The sequence below is a fragment of the Neltuma alba genome, unplaced genomic scaffold (genome assembly GCF_004799145.2).
Source record: "Neltuma alba isolate B1F8T4 unplaced genomic scaffold, ASM479914v2 tig00012280_pilon, whole genome shotgun sequence".
Lineage (NCBI taxonomy): Eukaryota > Viridiplantae > Streptophyta > Magnoliopsida > Fabales > Fabaceae > Neltuma > Neltuma alba.
In genome coordinates, this window is record NW_021636801.1 from 140,712 (window position 1) to 161,014 (window position 20,303).

The window sequence follows — 20,303 nt, forward strand, 5'->3', positions numbered from 1 at the left end:
AAATCATTGTTCTACTTGAGCAATAATTATTCATGAAATCCTAAAACAATAATAAAACTAGAGATGTGAACAATTGCTAGGAATTAAATAAAATTGAAAACAAAGAAGATATCATTAAGCCAACCACCAATACATGCAAGCATGCTGGCTCCCTTAACAGAAAAAGAACTCCATCAGATCTTCTCAGTCACCACTTTGGATGCTCAAATCCTTGTATTGCCATAAGCTTATGTTAGTAGTAGTACATCAATACCTCAATGCTTTCTAAGGATATATCTTGGTGTCGATCTGTACAAAGAATTAGTGGTTTCACACTTGATACAACAACAACAAACCTTTATCTCCGGGGTAGATTTGACCATATAAATTACACGCGACATGTCATTCTACTGTGTTCTATCAATAATTAAATTTTGAGTAAACTATTGATGACCTAAAGGATTGGATCAAATAATACTTCACCCATCATATTTCATAAAAATGTGGGTTTGAATCTAATCTATGAATTTTTTTTTTATAAACACCTATTGTGTCTTAATACCTGCTCTAACCTGGATATATAAATCCTTACAATATATCCAACTTGATCATCTATCTTTGTTTTTCCCTCTGAAAAACCAAAATCTGTCGCTACTCATTCTTGCTTTCTTTTTTTTTTTCTCTCTCTTTTTGGGTAAGCATATATATACCTCTACGATTTTTCTTTGTAAAGTCGTGTCCCTTGCCTGATACCCATTGCGAAACATGAAGGTGCATATGCATGGCGGGTTTATCAGTGACCGTTAAATAAGGATTACTTTCTGCATAATATGCCATCTAGCTCTGTGCCCTAACTAGCTGATCATGTTGATTAGCATTGGATTTGCAGAATGAACATTCAAACCCTTAAAGGCTCGCAGGAAGTAGTAGTGCAGCCTGATATGGCTTCAGCATAGCAACATTTACTACAAAGTCTGGCCATTTCACTGTAAGATGCACAACTCTTTGCGTAGTTATGTCCTCTTATCAGTTTAATCTGAACATGCTCTGGTAGTTTCAATGTATATTTATCTTCATTCTCCTTCTCATAATTATTACTACTTCCTTCTTCGTCTCTTATCACAATAATGGAATGACCCGTTGAGTGTGACCTTGAAAACCTCTTCTCATCAGAAACAACTTCTTCTTCTTCTTCCTCCTCTTCTTCTCTTCTCCTCGAAACTTCTTCTTCTTCTTCCCTTACATCAATACGGGTCTCGTTGTTGTTGTGATTATTCTCTGTTAAGGGCTCTATTCTTGTCTGGTTTTCCGGGCGTTTTTCCTTTGACGAAGAATCGAGATCTATGCGACAAACAGGGCATGTCTTGTGAGATTCGAGCCAGAGATCGATACATTCTTGGTGAAAGACATGGCAGCAAACGGTCAAGAGGCGAAGGAAGCTATCCTCCTCGAATTCTAACAAGCAAATGGCGCATTCTAGGCTATAGCTTTTGTTATTCTTCCCTTGGATCTCCTTCACGGAGGCGTATGGGAAGGTTGGGAAGATTTGAAGAAGCGCCGGGTCGAGGCCTCGGATCGGAGACGCTGCGCCGGTGGGGGAATGAATCTGGTGGACGAAGTTTTCGGCGGTGGGACGATGCAATGCCCAGGAATAGAGGAGACTCACGAAGCAACATCGACACAAGTAGATGAAGCAGAAACCTATGATGAAACATATGAGGACGCCGAGCGTGAAAGCTATGATCACCGGCGAAGTGGCGTACGACGTCGCCGGAGATGAAGAGGAGGAATAAAAGCCAAGGCCTATTGCAGAATGAGACATTGCCTTCCGATGATGGAGGCAATAATTAAATCTCAAGGTTAATTGAATACTATTTTCTGTTATGAATTAGTTTATATTATTTTGCGAATGCTAAAAAGATTGGTAAATTCAATTTTGAAGTTAAGTTCATTTAATAAAAAAATCAAATTTAGATTTTATATAGTATTAATGAAATATCATTATTTATTTAAATTACTCTATTTCATATTCCTGCCCCCTTGCCCTCCCCGAACATCGCATACTCGGTTGATTATAAATTGGTAATACCACCTATAATATTTTTTGTCCAAAAAAAGAAATACCATCTATAATATTTGAATCAGATAATTTATATCTATACAGAGATTAATAATTTTATTTTTTAAGTATCTTTTGAATAAATAAATTTTTTCTCCAAGTACTAAGAGCTCCGATATTAAATATTTTGATTCTAAATATAAAATTTTAATATAATTTATTTTTTAAATTTATAATTTTTATTTAAAGTATTTTTATTAATTGTACAGATTTTTAATTTTTATAAAAAATTAATTATAATACACATGATTAGAAAAAAATTAATGAATAACTAACTTAGTTAATTATTTAATTATTATATATAATAATGACAATAGGTGGACTTATAATATAAAGAAAGATGATGGCATATGATCCGTTATCCGTTTATTTTGCTTCATTTTTTTTGTTTGAAGTTCCGTTTCTTCCGTAAATCAAGAAGGAAACAAAAACCATTTCTCCGTTTCTTGAATTTGTAGTTTGTACTACGCTTTTCTTGATAGGAGAATTTTCAAGAGGTCTTAAAAAATTTAATTATGAAAAAATTCTAATAACAAGTAATCAATTTAAACTTACTATCAGTTTTTACTTACTTTTTACTTATTAATAAATTTTAAGATAATTAAATCTTTTTCTTCCTTTTCTTGATTTATATTTATGTACGCAGCTTTTTTTGGCCTGTGCGTGTGTGTGCGCGTGTGTTATTCTAGTCACCTGACGCAGTTTTCCCAGCCCAGCTCCCGGCCAGGTCGTTACACTTTTCTCTGCGCGCTTCTAAACCAAGAAGCAAGCCTTGTTGGGAGTTCGCCGATTTGTTATAACCACCAACCTTTCCGTTCAGAGCGCGGGGTCGCTCGCTGGCCATTGCCGGGTATGGATTTTTCCCTCTGAAATTCTAATCCAAAAAAGCGATACTTTTTTAATGCAATTCATCTCTTTCCATTTCTGCTACGCCTTCGGCACAGTGGATCGGCCATATGTGTCATATTCATGCTCACTGTTTCTTGTTTTTCCAGAGAGAATAAGCTACGGCTAATCAGAGTGATCGTTTGGCTTAGACGCACTTCACTTTACTGCGTGTCTCCAAGACTCAGAATCGATCATGGCGGAGAAACAGCTGATTGTCGTAGTCGAAAGCACCGCTGCTATGGGACCGTATTGGCAAACCATTCTTGCGGATTACCTTGATAAGATAATAAGGTTGCGTTCTTTTTTGGTATCTGTGTTTTTATATTGAGTCAAACTTGGGGATTTTTTCTTACTCCCCTTGAGTTCTGGCGTTTGGAGCTCTGATTTTGGTGTGTAAAAATGCAGTTTGCTTCAACCCCTATTCAAGTTTATTTCATTGACCTGAATTTTCAAATTTCAGCTTCTGGCATGTTGTTAGTGATGGAAGGAGTCTTATCTCTCGATAATTACTGTCATTTATAGAGAATTGGCAAAACACCCATCCCCCTTCACTTTTTCCTTTCAAATTCTGAGAACTTGAAGACGTAATGCTAATCTTATAAACCCGGTTGTTTTCGTTGGTTTAGATGTTGTATTTCTTGTCTTTCATTTCTGAGTTGACTGTAGATACCCTTCTTATGGAGCAAATGGCTTTAATGCAATCAGTTGATAAATTCAGGAACTGGTCTTAAAAGTGACACTCTGAGAATTGATCTTCCGTTATTAACTATTTCTTATGGATCTGATCAAATAGATATTGGCAAACCATCACTTAGTGGACTTGGGATTTAGTCATTTTAATCCAAGTTGCAAAACTTTTGCCGTCTCAACTGTAAAATTTCTGTTGAAGGTGGATGAAATCACGGTTTAATACCGTGGACGTTTGACACATTTTCTTGGCTTCTGAATCAAACCTTGGGGGGATCGCCCCAAAGATATCATTAAGGGGAAAGAACCAACAGTTACCTGGTTTGAATTTCTCATAGTATTTGGATGCTGGGTCCTAACTTCTAGCTTCTAACACTTATTTTAAAGGCAGGATCATTCGTTGCCTATATATTTCTGGTTTACATGGGCATGGGAGGTAAATTTAAATATATGATCCCCCCCCCCCCCAAAAAAAAAAAAAAACAACAAAAGAAGAAGAAGAAGAATGGCAAGATCCTTGTGAACTGAATCCTAGACTTTATTCTAGCCACGTTAAATCATTTGCCCATTACTTTTGGGCTACTTTTATTTTTCTTAATTTCTCTTCATTCAAGAATTAAAATTGCTAGGAATGGATTCAATGCTTTGTCCTACTCTTTATGCCCCTACACCATGGGACAATTGATGTTGGACAAATAGAAAGTGAAGGAAAGAGAGAGATTATGGGGTGAGAGAAAGGGAGGAAGGACAGAAGTGGGGAAACAATTAAACACATTCTCAGTTCTGACTTCATGCCTGACAAATCCAAATTTGTAGGAATCCTTTAACTGGCAAACCCCAAATGATAGAAGAGAAATCCTAACTTAATGTTAATCCCACTCTTGTAAACCCAAACTAATGCTAATTAGTTAAATATCCAAATCACCATAAACTCTCTGTACACAAAAATTTATTTTTTGATACTCCTGCACTCCCGATATTTCTTTCCCATTGTATCAATTTTTGGCAGAGACAGACATGTTTATCACTCACAGGTCTGATGTTGAGTTTTATGGTTAATTAGTTAGATTTTGAATGATTATGTTGTTGGTATGAGTCATGCTTTAAATGTGACGTCTGATGAGAGTTTAGTTTTTAACATACTAGTTTTTTTATCATTAAATTTTTGTTGTTTATGTAATATGAGCTACATTGTAATGCTGCATGAGCCTACACATGTTATTTGCTATTAATTAATAATGATTTAAGTGAATGTAAATGTAAAATCTGCCAAGATATTATAACAAAAATAAGCTTCTTTTGCTTTGTTCTAAATTTATTAATCATGTCTAAATGGTATAATGACATAGAGGTGGTTTCACAGTTCAACACTTAATAAGATAAGAGATCTCATCTTTTTGTTTGCATATACTTGAGCCATCACTCACTTATAACTGTTGTATAATGTGTTAAAATTTTTATCTAAAATGAGTAGAATCTCGGAAACACATTGTAAAAGCTTAAATGGGCATCCTTATTACATGCTAACAATATTGCTTATAGACTATATAACGTGTCATGTTAAAATCATCAGTACTTGTTATTGTAGTTTATCAATATTTAATAGGCAAAAGAAGCTCTGCAAACTGGGGAGACTATTGTGTAAAAGCATGTTCTTTGGGAACAGACCATTACCAGTAAAATATTGAACATACTTGGTATTTTCACCCTTCACCACCTCCAGTTATTTTATCTAGTGCTGGGTGATGATTTTCAGGAGATTCCTTTTTCGTGTGCTGTAAATTATAACAGTCCTCATATGTGAAGTCGTTCCTGTTTTAGTTTAAATAAATAAATTGAGTCTTCAGAATTACCTTGCTTTACGGTTTTGTCAGTATAGCATAACACAGCATTTTTAACATCTTATGTTATTCATACAGGTCTTTTGGTGGAAATGACTCAGCTGGCCAGGTATGCCTGATTTTCACTCAAATGAAAATAATACCATCAAGGGGAAAGATAAAAGGAAGATATTATTGTCCAGTGTGACTTTGCTCACTTTTTATGAGCTGTCTGTTGTTGCCAATAGTATAATTGTTATTTTGGCTTGGTCTAAAGCTCTTATAAATGAATAAGGCTTCAATACTGGTCATTGATGCATTGGAGACATGCATGATTTGGTCTTGGCAATCCATTGGATAGTTTCAACTAATCAACTACCTCAATATTTTTATGTGGTCTTATTTTGTGCTGTCTATTGAAATTTACAAGTACTAAACTCTATATTGAAGTCATTGTTGGCTTACTGTGATTCAATTACTTGGATAGAGGAAAGTTGTGCAAGTAATCCAAAGGATTTATTAGGCGTTGGAAGCTTGCAAGGTTTTAATGTGATACTGTTGAAATTACTACTATTATAGGCAAGGACTGCTCATATCTTCAAGTTTATCTTCTTGATCTTACTACTACTGTGGGATGAAGTTTTGTTTACAGCCTCATTTTACTTCTCTGTCAACGAGTCTTTTTGTTTCAAATGAATTGTAATTTTTGAAATGCAGAGGCTGAACAGCTTTATATGCAGTTGAGTCTCTTTGTGCCTCCTCTCTCTTATGTTTTTCCAGAAATCTTCTGGCTGCTAATGCTATTTCTTCTCTTCTACCTCATACTGATTTTCTTTTGTAAAAAGAAAGAAAGAAATATTAAGGAAAATTTTCTCTGATTGCTATACAGGAGCATTAATCGATCTTGAAGGTTTAAGCTATTAGGTGAAGTCCCATAAATGCTATTAGCATGTGTAGTGTGGAAAAAGCCTAGGCCCTCAATAATATGTGGAGTACATTAGTTTCTAGCTTTTTATATCTTAGTAGACGTGATATTTTTTCTAGCTTGACAAATAATTGTCTTTTGTTTGCTTGTCTATTAATTTCTCCTACTCCTTTTAATGCAGAAGCCTTCGACTTCCAATGTTGAGTTTGCATTAGTCACCTTTAGTACTCGTGGATGTTATTCTGGTACATTTTTGCACAATCTTTAAATGGTGTTATTAAAATCTTCTCTTGTTTAGACTGCATTACTACTGAATTATTAGAACTTCAGATGAAGTTGATCCATGATTGTGAGTCTATTCTTTTAAGTGCATGTAAACATATATTATTCTATCACTTGCTATTTCTCTTTAAGTATTCTTGTGTGACCTGTCCTATGCACTTTAACTGACGAGTGTGATTTCTTTGGATGAATTGAGTATAATTTTAAGCATAGAATATATCAACAATTGTTTGTTGCGTTTTAAGTCTGAATTCTGCTCTCTCACACCAGAAAATATGTATGCAATTGGCTAATATATGGAGTATCTTTACTTAATTGGGCATCTCTGAATGCAGCTTGCCTTTCGCAACGGAGTGGCTGGACAAGGGACCTTGATACATTCTTCCAATGGCTTTCAGGTCTACCCTTTGTTGGTGGTGGTTTTGATGATGTCGCAATGGCAGAAGGGCTCTCTGAAGCTCTCATGGTATATATGTTTAGTTTCCACTTTCTTTCTTCGTTGAATCACGTTCTCCTTTCAAGTTTCATTTGACAGACTCTCCCATTTCTTAATGCCAGCACCCCGAACTTGCTTACTTTGAATGGAATATTCTAATGTAAAAGAGAAATGTATTGACGTTTAGGGGATCTTGTACAAGGCCAGATTCAAAAGCTTGCTGATTGGCAGCAAATGTTATGGTGATGAGAACTATGGGGAGAGCAGAAGTTCAGGAGAAAAGAAAGGGACTGAGCAAAATATATTGTTTAATGTGGGGGTGTGTATGGGTTGGATGGGGCCTGTAAACCAACCCAGTTTCCTTCTTGGGCTCCTTTTCCAAGCCCAAAATCGGTGGTTAACCTTGATTGACTGAACATGGAAATAAAATGGATTGGATTCAGTTGGGCTAGAGAAATTTGTTCTGAAATTATCAAGTTTTTCTTTGATTAAGTTGAAGAGCTGCTCTGTAGTGGTTGCATGCCAGCATTTTTGCATATGCTCCAATCACAGGACCCCCTCTACCCAAAAAAAAAAAAAAAAAGCGCAAGAGAAAATAGAAGATTAGAGCTTGAACTCTACTGTGGTGTTTCATCTTCCTTAGTGATTATTTAGGACCTCTCTTCCTTGTCGGTCAAGCAAAAGACTAGGAAATATCTCATTCCTTATCATCTGCCGAATCTCAAATCACTGATGAAATCGTTGCTTAGTAACCTAAATATTAGATAGTCAATAATGTCTGTTTTTCTATTGCTACTGTATTTTGATGCTACTTCGTGTTGGAATTTGTGCTAAAACTAGTCCTATTATGTATTTGATTTATGCAGCTCTTTTGTTTTGCTATTCATGTAAGTAACAACGTGCACCTGTTTTGGATGACCTGTTTTGTAGTCTCGTACACAAGTCCTTCTATAATAATTAAAATATTGAAATGCGTTATCTAAAATTGTCAAGTGGTTCTTTTTGAAAACCTGGAATCTTATTCATGCCAAAATGTTCAATTTCTCAGATGTTCCCCACTTCTAAAAATGGAAGCCAGAATCAACAGAATGTGGACTTGCAAAAGCACTGCATTCTTGTTGCAGCAAGCAATCCATATTCTTTGCCGACACCAGTTTATGTACCACGACCACAGAATTTAGATCAAGGTGAAACCATAGAATCAGATGCAGGGAATCATGTACATGATGCCGAAGCTGTTGCTAAAGCATTTCCTCAGGTGTTCCCTTTTTCTTAAAAAAGGGGGGTGGGGTGGAACTTGGTTTCCTTGCTCTCATTGTTCTCTTATATTTGGAATGTAATCTTTTGCATGCAGTGTTCTGTTTCTCTATCTGTTATCTGTCCAAAGCAGCTCCCCAAAGTTAAAGCCATTTACAATGCGGTAAGGATGGATTGCAACTCTTTTCAGAAAAGAATTATTTATTTTATTTTCAAAGGATGAGATATCAGATACTTTGTCTAAGATAAACTACTCATACAACAAACATGATCTGATAACTTAGTTAAGTCGATGCTGATATCTTGTAAAGCAGAAGTAGAGCATATTTAGTGAACTATTTGCTATTTCCCCCCTTTTTTAATGTTTATTTTCAAATTCAGCATACAAATGAAATTAGCGTTTGAGCTCTTCATGAAGTTGACTACATCCCTTTGGCAATGTAGGGAAAGCGAAACAGCCGCACAGCTGATCCACCTGTTGATACAAAGAACTCCCATTTTCTTATTTTAATATCTGAAGGTTTCAGGGAAGCCCGTTCTGCTTTGAGCCCTTCTGGGATCACAACTGTACCTTCAAATCAGAGTCCTGTCAAAGTGGATGCAGGCCCTGTTGCACCAGTTACTGGGACAGTACCTACTTCTATGCCACAAGGTTGATTATAAGCCTCTTAACAGATGCATCACCTATCAAATACCGTAGTCATGTGTACAGACTTGCTTGTTTGACACTTGTATGATCTTTTGGCATCATTTGGATGATTGAACACATCATACAATCTTAGATCTCAAATATATGACTTTGTGCTGCATTCAGCTTCTGTTGTTGATATGAATGGCTTTGGGGGTGAAAAGACAGTTTACGTAGACATGAACTGACTGCCAGTGCCCCTATGGTAGCATCATTGAAGTTGAGCTCATACCATATACTACTACAAAATATTGTCTTCTTTATTTTCCTCTGGAGCTCTTATTTTAGGGTTCTAGGATAGTTTCTGTAATGCATATAAATTGAGACTGGAAGGTCACTGATTAAGTGGCTTATTTCTTGCGTGTCTTTGCATTGAAGATGATTTTTATTGATCTCACAATATGACAATATATATAGAGCAGCCCCCATGATAGAAAGGAAAAAAACATAATACTAGGGGTATATAAAATTGGGGAAAATAAAAAATAATAAAGAGCCTCATATGTGCAACCCTATACAGTCAATTCTATTATATTCTAATAATTTTGATTATCCCACACTCCCTCTCAAGTTGGATCATATATGTTTAGCATGTCCAACTTGCCCGCCTAATCAGAAGCCCCTTTCTGAAGATATTTGTTGTTGGCACATAATTGAGGCATACAACGCTTGCTTCAATCTTTTCTTTGGTGAAATATCTGTCCACCTGTGTTGCTTGGTCTTGTCATGTTGTACAAGATTGTGAGAGATATTAATAGCTGCCTTGTTTTTACAGTAGAGTTTAATAGGAGGATTTGTTTTGGCAACTCTTCTAGCACTCTCTTAATTCACAACCTTTCATAGATCCCATGACCAGTAGAATGAAATTCTGCTTCAGCACTACTTTGGGCCACAAGACTCTGCTTCTTACTTATTCATGTAACTAGGTTGTCCCATATAAATGTGCAATACCCCGATGTTGATCTTCTATCCTCAAGTGAATCTTCCCAGTCAGGATTAATGTAGACATCTTTACAAGTCTAGTTCAATTTTTTAAACCACAAGCCTCTACCTGGAGCTCTTTCTAGGTATTTCAAAATCTTTTATACCACCTCTAAGTGTTTTTGGTTTGGACAATGTGAGTGCTAGCTCACATCACTAATTACAACGGCAATATATGGTCTTGTATGGGAGAGTATATCAATTTTCCAACAAGATTTTGCTATCTTTTTTCTTTAACAAGTTTCCCATCATTTTGTTCTTTGGTAATCCCAATTGGAATATCACTAGCCTTGCAACCAAGCATACGCGTTTCTTCTAGTAGATCTAATACTTGCTGCCTTTAAGATGTTTAGATTTTCCTCTTGGATTGAGGCACTTTAGTGTCATCCGCACAGACAATTAGGATAGTCTTACCTTCCTAATGCTTGAAGAATATTGTATGATCTATTTCCCCTTAAGTATACCCTTTTGTTTTAGAATATTAGCGAATCTCTCAAACTATGCATTAGGAGACTACTTGAGCCCATGAAGGGATTTCTTCAGCCTGGAGACCTAGTTACTTCTCCCATTGTCAAAACTAGGAGGAAATGTCATGGATGCTTTTTTCTTTTTAATCACAATTTAGGAAGGCATTTTTAACATTAAGCTAGTGAAGAAGCCAATCTAGATTGGCTGCCAAGGACAATGTGATATGTTAGGAAATGTCAGTGTGAACAAATTCAACTTGATGTCAGAAGTCCCATGTCAAATAGAATTGGGCTTAATAAGAGAAATGTATAAAAGTGGAAGGACTCATAAACTTGAGTCTTGAGGTTTTGGGTTAAAATATATTGTCAAGCCCACTTGTATGCTTTGTCTTCTTATTGCTATTAAAGCCTTGGTTATGGTAGGGACTTGTGTAAAAACGATGTGGGAAGCCTTAATTTAAGCAAGGACTTGGTGTTTATGGTGTCTTTAGTATAGGGAGCTTGTTTGTGTGGTACCAGTCTTGCCTTGTATCTCTGTAGTCTTTCCTTCGGGCCATTCTTTTCTTGGGCTTGCTTCTATTCTCAAACAGCTTTTGTCCCCTAAGGAATTCTAAAAGCCTACTCAATGTCGTTAGGCATCTTTATCCTATTAAGATCAATAATGAAAGCACAATGCTAAGGTGAAAGGGCTTTGAAAGATACAGATTTCTCTATAGGATGTAAAGTTCATGATTAGGGCATCTTTCTAAGAGCAATGGGAACGAGGAAGACTGATCATGGACTTCACTTACGGGTTTGGAATCATCAAGATTACCTTGTTCTGTCTTTGAATCTGATGCAGGTTTGTAATTTGGACAGGAAAGAAAAAGAGAGAGGGTACTTGAAGGGAGAGCAGAGAAAAGAATGGAAGGATTTGAAAAGGGGACAAAGGAATTAGAGACTAAATAATGCAGTTGTATTATTCTTGCATAATCTAAAATACAAGTAGGTAGATAGATCTATATACAGTTGTCAATGGTTCTAACAGCTGTTTCCTAACTAATGCTTAGAATCCTTACTTTGCCATTTACCATATTATCATTACACAACAGAATCAGTATCAACAAAATTATCTTCCCTTTCCGGGTCAGGATATGCCATTGGATCTGACTCAAGTTGTGTACCTTTGACTTATTACTTGTTTTCTTCATCCATGTGTGGATAATCAAATCCTTTCCAGTTGTGTTGGTTGCATTTTTGTCTCCCCTTCTGTTAGGATTCAGTTCAGTTTCTAGCATTGGAATATTTTCTACCATGGTCTTACTCTCAATATTGGTACTACTCTCAGACTTAGCGCTTAAGGGTAGCAAGGAACTAGGTAACTCTCTTTTTTCCATGGCATGAAATTCTCTCCAAATCTCCCCTGAATTGAAGAGTAAGAGTAAAAAGGATGTTCTTCATTAAAGGTGGCATCACAACCAACAAAAATTCTCTTTTTAATGGGGTCATAACACTACTAACCTTTTTGAGATGTAGAATAACCAAGAAACACATTTGACCACTCTAGGATTAAGTTTTCCATTCACCCAAAAACTTTCAAAGGAAGCTTATTCTCAAGGTGAGATATGGGATAATTGGTATGACGAACTTCAAGAGGGGTGTTGAAGGACAAGATTTTGCTGGCATCCGATGTCTAATATAGGTAATAGTTAGGATGACAAGAACTTCAAGAGGGGTCTGGAAGGACAAGCTTATCCATTCATGCCTATTCTTTCTCCCAGCAATTCCATTTTATTGTTAAGATGTGTAAGTGTGAGTGGACTTGTGTTGATACGAGAAGCCTGACATGGGATATAGTTGGGCTTGATAAGTAATATATAATTTAGTGTAAGGACCTATAAACTTGAGCTTGATGTTTTGAGTTAAGATGTGGTGTCCTCCACTCCTTATTGCTCATTTGTTCTCTCCCCCGGTTTTTAGGTTTCACTCCTCTTTCCTAACAACTGGTATCAAAGCTAGGCTTTGTCTTGGACTTGTATAAATTGGTTTGGCTCTAGCTTGTCTTTATCAAGAACTTGATGTTTGTGGCATCTTCAATATAGGGAGCTAATGGACTCACATTTGAAGGGGAGATTATTAGGATGTTTCAGTTTGGGTGACTTGAGTTGATGTAGGAAGTCTTACATCTGATAAAGTTGGGAACTAATTAATACTACCCCTAGTCCTAAATATAAGATTTAGTTTGTGGTGCAAATTGTTCTACAAAGTAAATCTTATATTTAAGACCAGAGGTAGTATATAATATAGCATAGGGACCCACAAACTTGAGCTTTAAGGTTTTAAATCAAGGTGTGGCATTCTCTCCTCCTCATCACCCATTTGTTCTCTCCCTCCACTTTGGGGTTTGCTTCTCGTACCTAACACATTTTGTTGAGGGCTATAAGCATGTGCACTTTAATGTAGAATTCCTTGTTTGTTTAGGTACTCTCCTAGGGTGGTGTTAAAGTACTTTGTGCCATTATCTATATAAAGGACTTGAATATAGGAGTCTCAAACAACATCCTAGATTTCATTTGTAGTTGGGAGAAACATGAAGCTCTTCTTTATCCTTGGGATAATAACATTCACCAACCAAGACTCTTCTTTATCATTGGGATAATAACATTCACCAACCAAGACAGCATTGCATGGCCTGAATCTTCGATGCCCTGATAAGGGTGTTTCACTAGTGATATATCCAGCCTTTCCACAATCTTCAACTGCAAATTCTATTGCCTGGGCCCTCTCAAACTAATTTTCGTTGTTTAGCTTCTGTGGTATGATCAGAACCACTGGCCCTTCAAGAATAGAAGTCACCATGATGGAACCCCCAATTTGGCACCAGTTGGACATGGAGGAGCCATCAAGGCCCGAAGTCATTTTAAAGTGTGCAACTTCCTCACCGGAGTTCAACTCCATGCCTGTTTAAGGATCACCGTCTTCGGTTTTTGTCTCATGCTCTAATGCCATATGAGTCATTGCACTGAAGATAATTTTTATTGATCTCACAATATATATTGAGGAACCCCCATAATATAAAAAGGGAAAACCTGATTGAGGAAAATAAAAAATAATACAGAGCTGGATATGTACAGCTCTATACAATTAATTCTTTTAAATTCTAATAATTCTGATTTTACCATATTTCTTCTTTTATCTGTTGGTTAAAAATTGTTATAAGCTCCATTAATATTGCTGCTTTTTCTATGGATTTTTAGTTAATGGATCTATCACAAACCGGCAACCAATTTCTGTGGGCAATATTGGCACTGCTACTATAAAAGTGGTAAGATCCTCAATTTGTATGAAAATATTATTAAAATTTGGCACTGATTTGTTTTACCCCCATAATGATCCCGGATTTATCATATCTCTTCAGGAGCCCGTTCCTGTTACTTCCATGGTTACAGGACCTACTTTTCCTCATATGCCATCAGTTCCACGTGCTCCTAGTCAAGGTGTCCCAAGCTTGCAGACTTCGTCTCCGTCTTCTGCTTCTCAAGATATTATGGCAAGTAATGAAAATACACAGGATGTAAAGCCCATGATGTCAGTGTCACAGCCCTTGCGCCCAGTGGGTCCTGCTCAAGCAAATGTCAACATTCTTAACAATCTTTCTCAAGCACGACAGGTGCTAAGTGGAGGAACCTCAATGGGACTTCAGTCAATGGGTCAAACTCCTGTGGCTATGCACATGTCGAACATGATATCCAGCGGAATGGCATCTTCTGTACCTGCTGTTCAAAATGTATTTTCATCAGGACAGTCAGGCATAAATTCAATAACTAGTTCTGGATCTCTCACTGGTTCCATGCAGGTTGGAGCAAACTCAGGTCTTGGTTCATTAACTTCAGCCACGTCAAATTTGTCTGGAAGTTCAAATATTGGGATTTCACAACCACTGGGAAATCTGCAAGGTACTGTTAGTATGGGTCAGCCAGGGTTAGCCATGAGCCAAGGAAACATTGGCGGCGCCCAAATGGTGCAAAGTGGAGTTAACATGAACCAAAATGTGATGAGTAGCCTTGGTCCATCAGTTGTCTCTTCTGGGACTGGTACAATGATTCCTACTCCCGGAATGTCTCAGCAAGTACAACAGGGAATGCAACCACTTGGTGTGAATAATGCAGCAGCTAATATGCCTTTACAACAACAGACCTCAGGTGCTATGCAATCTACACAATCAAAATATGTGAAGGTTTGGGAGGTTTGTCCTGATCCCTTTTTAACCCCTGTAAATCTGCCTCTCAAGCTTTGGCTTTCATGCATTTTCTTTTTTCCTTGAGAAAATTTTAAAATAATTGGCATGGAATGTGAAATCCTAACATCTTCTCTATAATGAATTTTGTCCAGCATCAGTTGACCATCATGCATTTGTCATCAGTTTCTTTAGATTTGATAAGAATAATTTATGCCACTTATCCCTTGTAAGGCTTATTCTTGAGTTTAGCGTGATTGGAGTATGTTTTTGAAGTATTACTGCTAATCAATTTTCGGGCATCTAATTCTAAACTGTTATTTGACATGAAACGAAGTGTTTATCTTAGACAAATTAACTGTTTTTTTTTTTGGCCGACAAATCGAGACTGTTATTGCAAACTGTGGTTTTCATTTTAATTGCAATGGTTGCCTTTTCTGTTATGGTTCACTAAGGGAGACCATAGTTTCTTCAATTAGATTTTGTTGGATCATGTCTTTGTTTTCCTGTTAGTATCTTTAACTTGAGGAGAATATTTTTGACAAGTGCAGCTTATATCTCTATCTTTCTAAATCCTCTGCTGTGTCCTCCTTACTCTTGCCCACATTGATTTTAGATTCTCATTATCACTATTTAGTAATTACATACCATAAATGTTTGTATTGTAGGTTGCATTATATCGTTTTTGCTTTGCTACAATTTTCAATTTTTATTTATCACGCATGATGCAATGATCATAGCCCGTACTACCTTAATCTCTGATATCTCTGAAAAATTCTGGATATTTGACATTATGAAATGGATAATATCACTGATAGAAGCAAGAGGCGAGGAAAGAATTTGCTCAAAATGCTTACTGCTGTAGTTGTTTATACTATTTGGCGTTCATTAAATCTAATAGATCCTTACAATTCTGCTTTAATCTCATTGAAGTTATCTCTTTGTTTTCTAAAATTCTATAAATCAATTCTATGTTGTCCGGTGGCTGTAACCATTAATAACTGTAGATCATCAAATGATAAGTAGGAATTGCTACAAAGCACGGGTCATGAAAATTCCTTATTGTTATTCTCGCATGCTTTTGCATCAGTTTTATATCTTTAATTGTTGCTATTCATGCAGGGAAGTTTATCTGGGCAAAGACAAGGACAGCCTGTATTTATCACCAGACTAGAGGTATCATCTCAAAGCTTGATAAAAACTATCTGGCTTACTTCTTCTTACTTGACCATTGCATTAATTTTGTGCATTTTCAGTCTCTTTCATAATAGCAGCAATTCCTCCAAGTTTGTGGCATGTGTTAATTTGATGAGTACTTTCTTCATGGCAGGGGTATCGGAGTTATTCAGCTTCTGAGTCGTAAGTTCAGGAACTCATATTCTTTCTTCGTAGAAGTCTAGGGATCATTGTCAGTGGTTAGACTTTCTAAAACTGTCGGCTCAATATTCTTTTCTCATTGGTTTGTTGAGCTGCCTCTTTATTAAAGAAATTACTGACTTCTCTTTCCTTGATGGCTTAATTGGTTTTTCAGAAGTTTTGAGTCATTAGATGATTATATTCACGGAACCATACTTTCAATACTGGGTAACAATTATTAATAAGCATCTTGAGAAGCTCACTTTTGAGTTTTTATTCTACTGATTTATGAAATCAATAAGTTCCTAGATTCTTTAATTTGGATACTTGGAACAGCAAGGATCAAACTTCCAACCTCCCTTTGAGTTTTAATTCTAGTGATTTATGAAATCGATTTCAAGGTTTCCTTTATAAGTTCTATAATTTTTCACATGGGCAGGACATGCTTTTAACGGAGCAAAGTGTGCATGAGTATTTTGTATTATGCGCATATGGAAGTGATCATAACTATTTAGGTTGAAATTTCTCCCATTTCTTCATAATAAATTACCTTAAGACTGGTATGAAAAATTCAACTTATCATGACACATCATGTGCTCCAAAATTATACCAATATGGCTGAAGCAGTGTGGGATTTTCCTAAATGTCTACCTGGTCTAAATCACTATCAGTGGCTTTAGATTGTCACCTATATTGGCCTAACTTGGCAGTAATTAAAAAAATCTAATGACTGCTTTTTATGGGTCCCAGGCTTGCATCGAACTGGCCACCAACAATGCAAATAGTTCGTCTTATATCTCAAGATCACATGAATAACAAGTAACTTCTTTTTTTGTGCTTAGCTTTGGTCTTGCTTATTTAGTGTGTGTAGCTTTATATTGGTCCAGGCATTATTCTGTATATATTCTGACTTGACAATGCTTTGACACAAGGCAATACGTTGGAAAGGCAGATTTCCTAGTTTTTCGGGCTATGAACCCACATGGATTTCTTGCTCAGCTTCAGGAAAAGAAGCTGGTAAGTTATCAGTGCATCTTAATTTCTTCCTTTTCTTTAGTTTCTTCTGCTAATCTATAACATAACAATCTTATTAGTCAATAAAGTATTGTTGCTTCTTGATAACCGAGCCTTGTTCTAGAAAGAAGATAAAATGTGGCTTTTGCAATGTGTGGATTTCCAATTAATTAAATTGGAAGATTAAAAAAAATCACATCACTGAAAATATAAGATTAAATCGCATGGAACTAGGACTGTATGCATGAGGTTATCTTCGAAGTGTTTAAAAGTTTCAATTTATATCTAAGATGTCCTAGTATGTGTTGGTGTCTTCAATTCGATGTGTTCCAAATTTGTATAAGCAAGTAACTAGGAGGTTTTGTTACCAGATATAACCAGTCACTCAAAATTTGTAAATCACACTTGTATAATTATCCTCTGTTATTTCTAACTCCACTTTTAAGGCACGGAATCAGAATGGACAATTTACCTGTTCCATTGAAGGATTGTAACAGTTGTGTATTTTGTGCCTGCTGCCTGCATATGCTGTGAACTTGTTTCGCGGGTATTCTTTGTTTGTTTGCATGCATAGGAGATAATTATGGTAAACTTGAATTAGGAGAATATAGGCACAGTATGCTTATGAGACTCGTGCAAAACAAACGGGCAGCATTTCCTGTGTTTCTCTTTTGAGCAAGTAAAGAAGAATTGACAAGAAAAAGAAGAGCAGGACAAAAAGGGGGCATAAAATAAAATCTCCTAGGTCAATTAAAGGATGTAAAAACGACCGTAGGAAGCAAAGGGAAAGAGAGAAGGCTCAATAGTGCTCTCCAATCCTCTATAATTTTACCTGTGCTCCAACTCAATCCTACAAAAATAAGAGGTGACAATATCAACATCAGCTTAATTTGAACTATTTTTGTGCTTGAAATTATGGCCCTTATGGCTGAACCGTTATATTTCTTGGTTTGGTAAGCCTAGTCTGGTGCTGAATGTTTCTTCTTCCATTACAGTGTGCAGTAATCCAATTACCATCACAGACGTTGCTACTATCTGTCTCTGATAAAGCCTGCCGCTTGATTGGGATGCTTTTTCCTGGGGTGAGAAATTCTGAACTCAAGCCTCTTGAGCATTAAATTTTCTTCCCTTTTGTGGGAACCGGGATAAATGAAATCCACACTTACTTTCACAATCAATTTGCTCACACGTGAAAAGCGTTTGAGTTTCTTTGAAGTATGCCAACTTCAAGGTGCATGCAACATTCTGTTTATTATACTGTTGTGAGAGTTCAAGCTAAGTACACCTCAATTAGTTGTTGACTCTTCCATTTAATGCTATTTACGCTGTAATAAGTCTAGAAGTTGGGCTACTCTTCTCTTTCCCAGGGGATGAATAAACTATACGGCTTAGACACGCCTATTTTCACACATTTAATGTGACTAACGTGTTTCTCACGCCAACACAATCATGACGCTATCAACAGGCAATTGAGCTTTGGTTTGATTATATATGCAGAACGGTCATTATCTATTTTTAATTGTAGTGGGCATGTTGTATTATGTATATTATTCTTTATTTATGCAATACTCCCTCTGGTTCAAAATATAAGCATCAAATCTTTGGAGGGGCTTAATTTTTTTTTTTTTTTTTAAATAATGAGCATCACCTTGAATTTGTCTAATCATTTAATGCATTTTTTCCATTTGTACCCCTAATTAATTATTTGTCTCTTTCATCTCTTTTTTCATTCATTCTCTCTTTTCCCACTCATTCTCTCTTCCACTTACCCTCTTCATAAATGAGGGTGTTTTAGGAAAGTAAATTGCATTGTTTTACATATTTATTGTCTTTAACCAATTTTAACTAACTTTTTTCATTGCATGAATTAGTTATTTGATGTTCATATTTTCAATTGGAGGGACTATTACTATACTTGCACCTTATATTTTGAAAGAGAATTGTTAAATCCCCATTCACGCAAGGGTAGGATACTTGTAACTGTACTTGTGCAACCTAAACTTCTACCTTCCCTTGGAGGTTAAAGTCAACCTGAAACTATTCTACTCTAAATCTCCTCAACAAACCCAATTTTTTGAAGTTCCAAACCATAATGATATCTGTTTATGCATGCTTCCAATATTTCTCTGAAAATTGTTATACAAACAGGACATGGTGGTATTTAAGCCACAATTATCCAGTCAGCAGCAGCAACAAATGCAACAGCAACAGCAGCAGCAGCAGCAACACCAGCAGATGCAGCAGCAGCAGCATCTTACACAGATGCAACAACAGCAGCCACAGCAGGTTGCCCACATGCAGCAACAGCAACTTCCTCAGCTGCAACAACCACAGCAGCAGCAACTTCCTCCGGTGCAGCAGCAACAACTCTCCCAGCTGCAGCAGCAGCAACTCCCGCAGCTTCAGCAGCAGCAGCAGCACTCCCGCAGCTGCAGCAGCAGCAGCAGCTTCCTCAGCTTCAGCAATTGCAACATCAGCAGCAGATTCCTCAGCAACAGCAATTGGTTGGTGCAGGAATGAGTCAAGCGGCGTACGTTCAAGGTTCAGGACGGTCACAACTGGTGTCTCAGGGACAGGTATCATCGCAAGGTGCACCCAACATGGGTGGAGGTGGATTCATGAGTTAGCTTAGTTTTGCATTTAGTTCCCCAATAATCTATTAGAGTAACGATCTACGAGTCTTTAGCTTAATGTTATTTGAAGCATTGGGCCCTTGGCATTGATAGTGTTAGGTTCAATTTCAGATTGCAATGGTATAGTCTTGGGATGATGTCTTTTGCCGATGAACCATGAAGATTTATGCAGGAAACACTACCGTTAGAATGTTAATAACTAAATGGAAGTTTGCTAGCTAGATGCTGTGGCATGTCACCCTTCCCCATGTTTATATGCGCGTATTTGGGTGATAAATATGTTTTTGAAACTAAATCGGTAAAGAAATTATTCAAGGCATTTGGTGCCTGGCAAAGCAATCTCCTTGCATGGGAGAGGTGGTTAAAGCTGGTTTAGCATTTGCTGGAACCGATGTGTGAAAAAAGGGCACTGTTAAATTTCATAGCTTAATATTTAAAATTGAGCAAGTTAATATTTATTTATAATTACACGTTGAATTTAAAACAGTCAATTAAAAATTTATCATTGCAGCAAATATTAAGGGAATCTATAATTATAATTATTAATAATTAAGT

At 36.6% G+C, this 20,303-nt stretch overlaps 2 protein-coding genes across 5 annotated transcripts; one reads left to right on the forward strand and one right to left on the reverse strand.

The window, feature by feature from the left end:
- Positions 1–885: 885 nt before the first annotated feature.
- LOC114725799 (RING-H2 finger protein ATL30-like) lies at positions 886–1,801 on the reverse strand. The gene is made up of 2 exons (XM_028912360.1): positions 1,231–1,801; positions 886–965 (listed from the first exon to the last, which is right to left on the reverse strand). Exons 1-2 carry the CDS (start codon positions 1,799–1,801, stop codon positions 886–888), a joined length of 651 nt encoding a protein of 216 aa, XP_028768193.1.
- A 983-nt stretch (positions 1,802–2,784) lies between these two features.
- On the forward strand, positions 2,785–20,063 carry LOC114725802 (mediator of RNA polymerase II transcription subunit 25). 4 transcript variants are annotated; one of them, XM_028912365.1, is made up of 17 exons: positions 2,785–2,948; positions 3,094–3,277; positions 5,593–5,623; positions 6,600–6,663; positions 7,036–7,166; positions 8,185–8,394; positions 8,491–8,556; positions 8,838–9,045; positions 13,766–13,833; positions 13,927–14,754; positions 15,868–15,921; positions 16,076–16,104; positions 16,852–16,920; positions 17,034–17,118; positions 18,111–18,197; positions 19,264–19,534; positions 19,600–20,063. In XM_028912365.1, the coding sequence occupies exons 2-17, from the start codon at positions 3,180–3,182 to the stop codon at positions 19,740–19,742; spliced, it is 2,442 nt and encodes an 813-aa protein (XP_028768198.1). In that variant the 5' UTR covers positions 2,785–2,948; positions 3,094–3,179; the 3' UTR covers positions 19,743–20,063. The 4 variants fall into 4 exon arrangements, with proteins under 4 accessions (XP_028768198.1, XP_028768196.1, XP_028768195.1 ...); XM_028912363.1 differs by having other exon boundaries at positions 13,927–14,295; positions 14,365–14,754; positions 19,264–20,063; XM_028912362.1 differs by having other exon boundaries at positions 19,264–20,063.
- The last annotated feature ends 240 nt before the right edge of the window (positions 20,064–20,303 follow it).

Coding starts and splice junctions, on each gene's coding strand:
- LOC114725799 (XM_028912360.1), bottom strand. CDS start 1,801: ATGTCTCATTCTGCAATAGGCCTTGGCTTTTATTCCTCCTCTTCATCT. Junction 966..1,230: donor TCACAACAACAACGAGACCC/GTATTGATGTAA, acceptor TGCATCTTACAG/TGAAATGGCCAGACTTTGTA.
- LOC114725802 (XM_028912365.1), top strand. CDS start 3,180: ATGGCGGAGAAACAGCTGATTGTCGTAGTCGAAAGCACCGCTGCTATG. Junction 6,664..7,035: donor TACTCGTGGATGTTATTCTG/GTACATTTTTGC, acceptor CTCTGAATGCAG/CTTGCCTTTCGCAACGGAGT. Junction 18,198..19,263: donor TTGGGATGCTTTTTCCTGGG/GTGAGAAATTCT, acceptor TTATACAAACAG/GACATGGTGGTATTTAAGCC.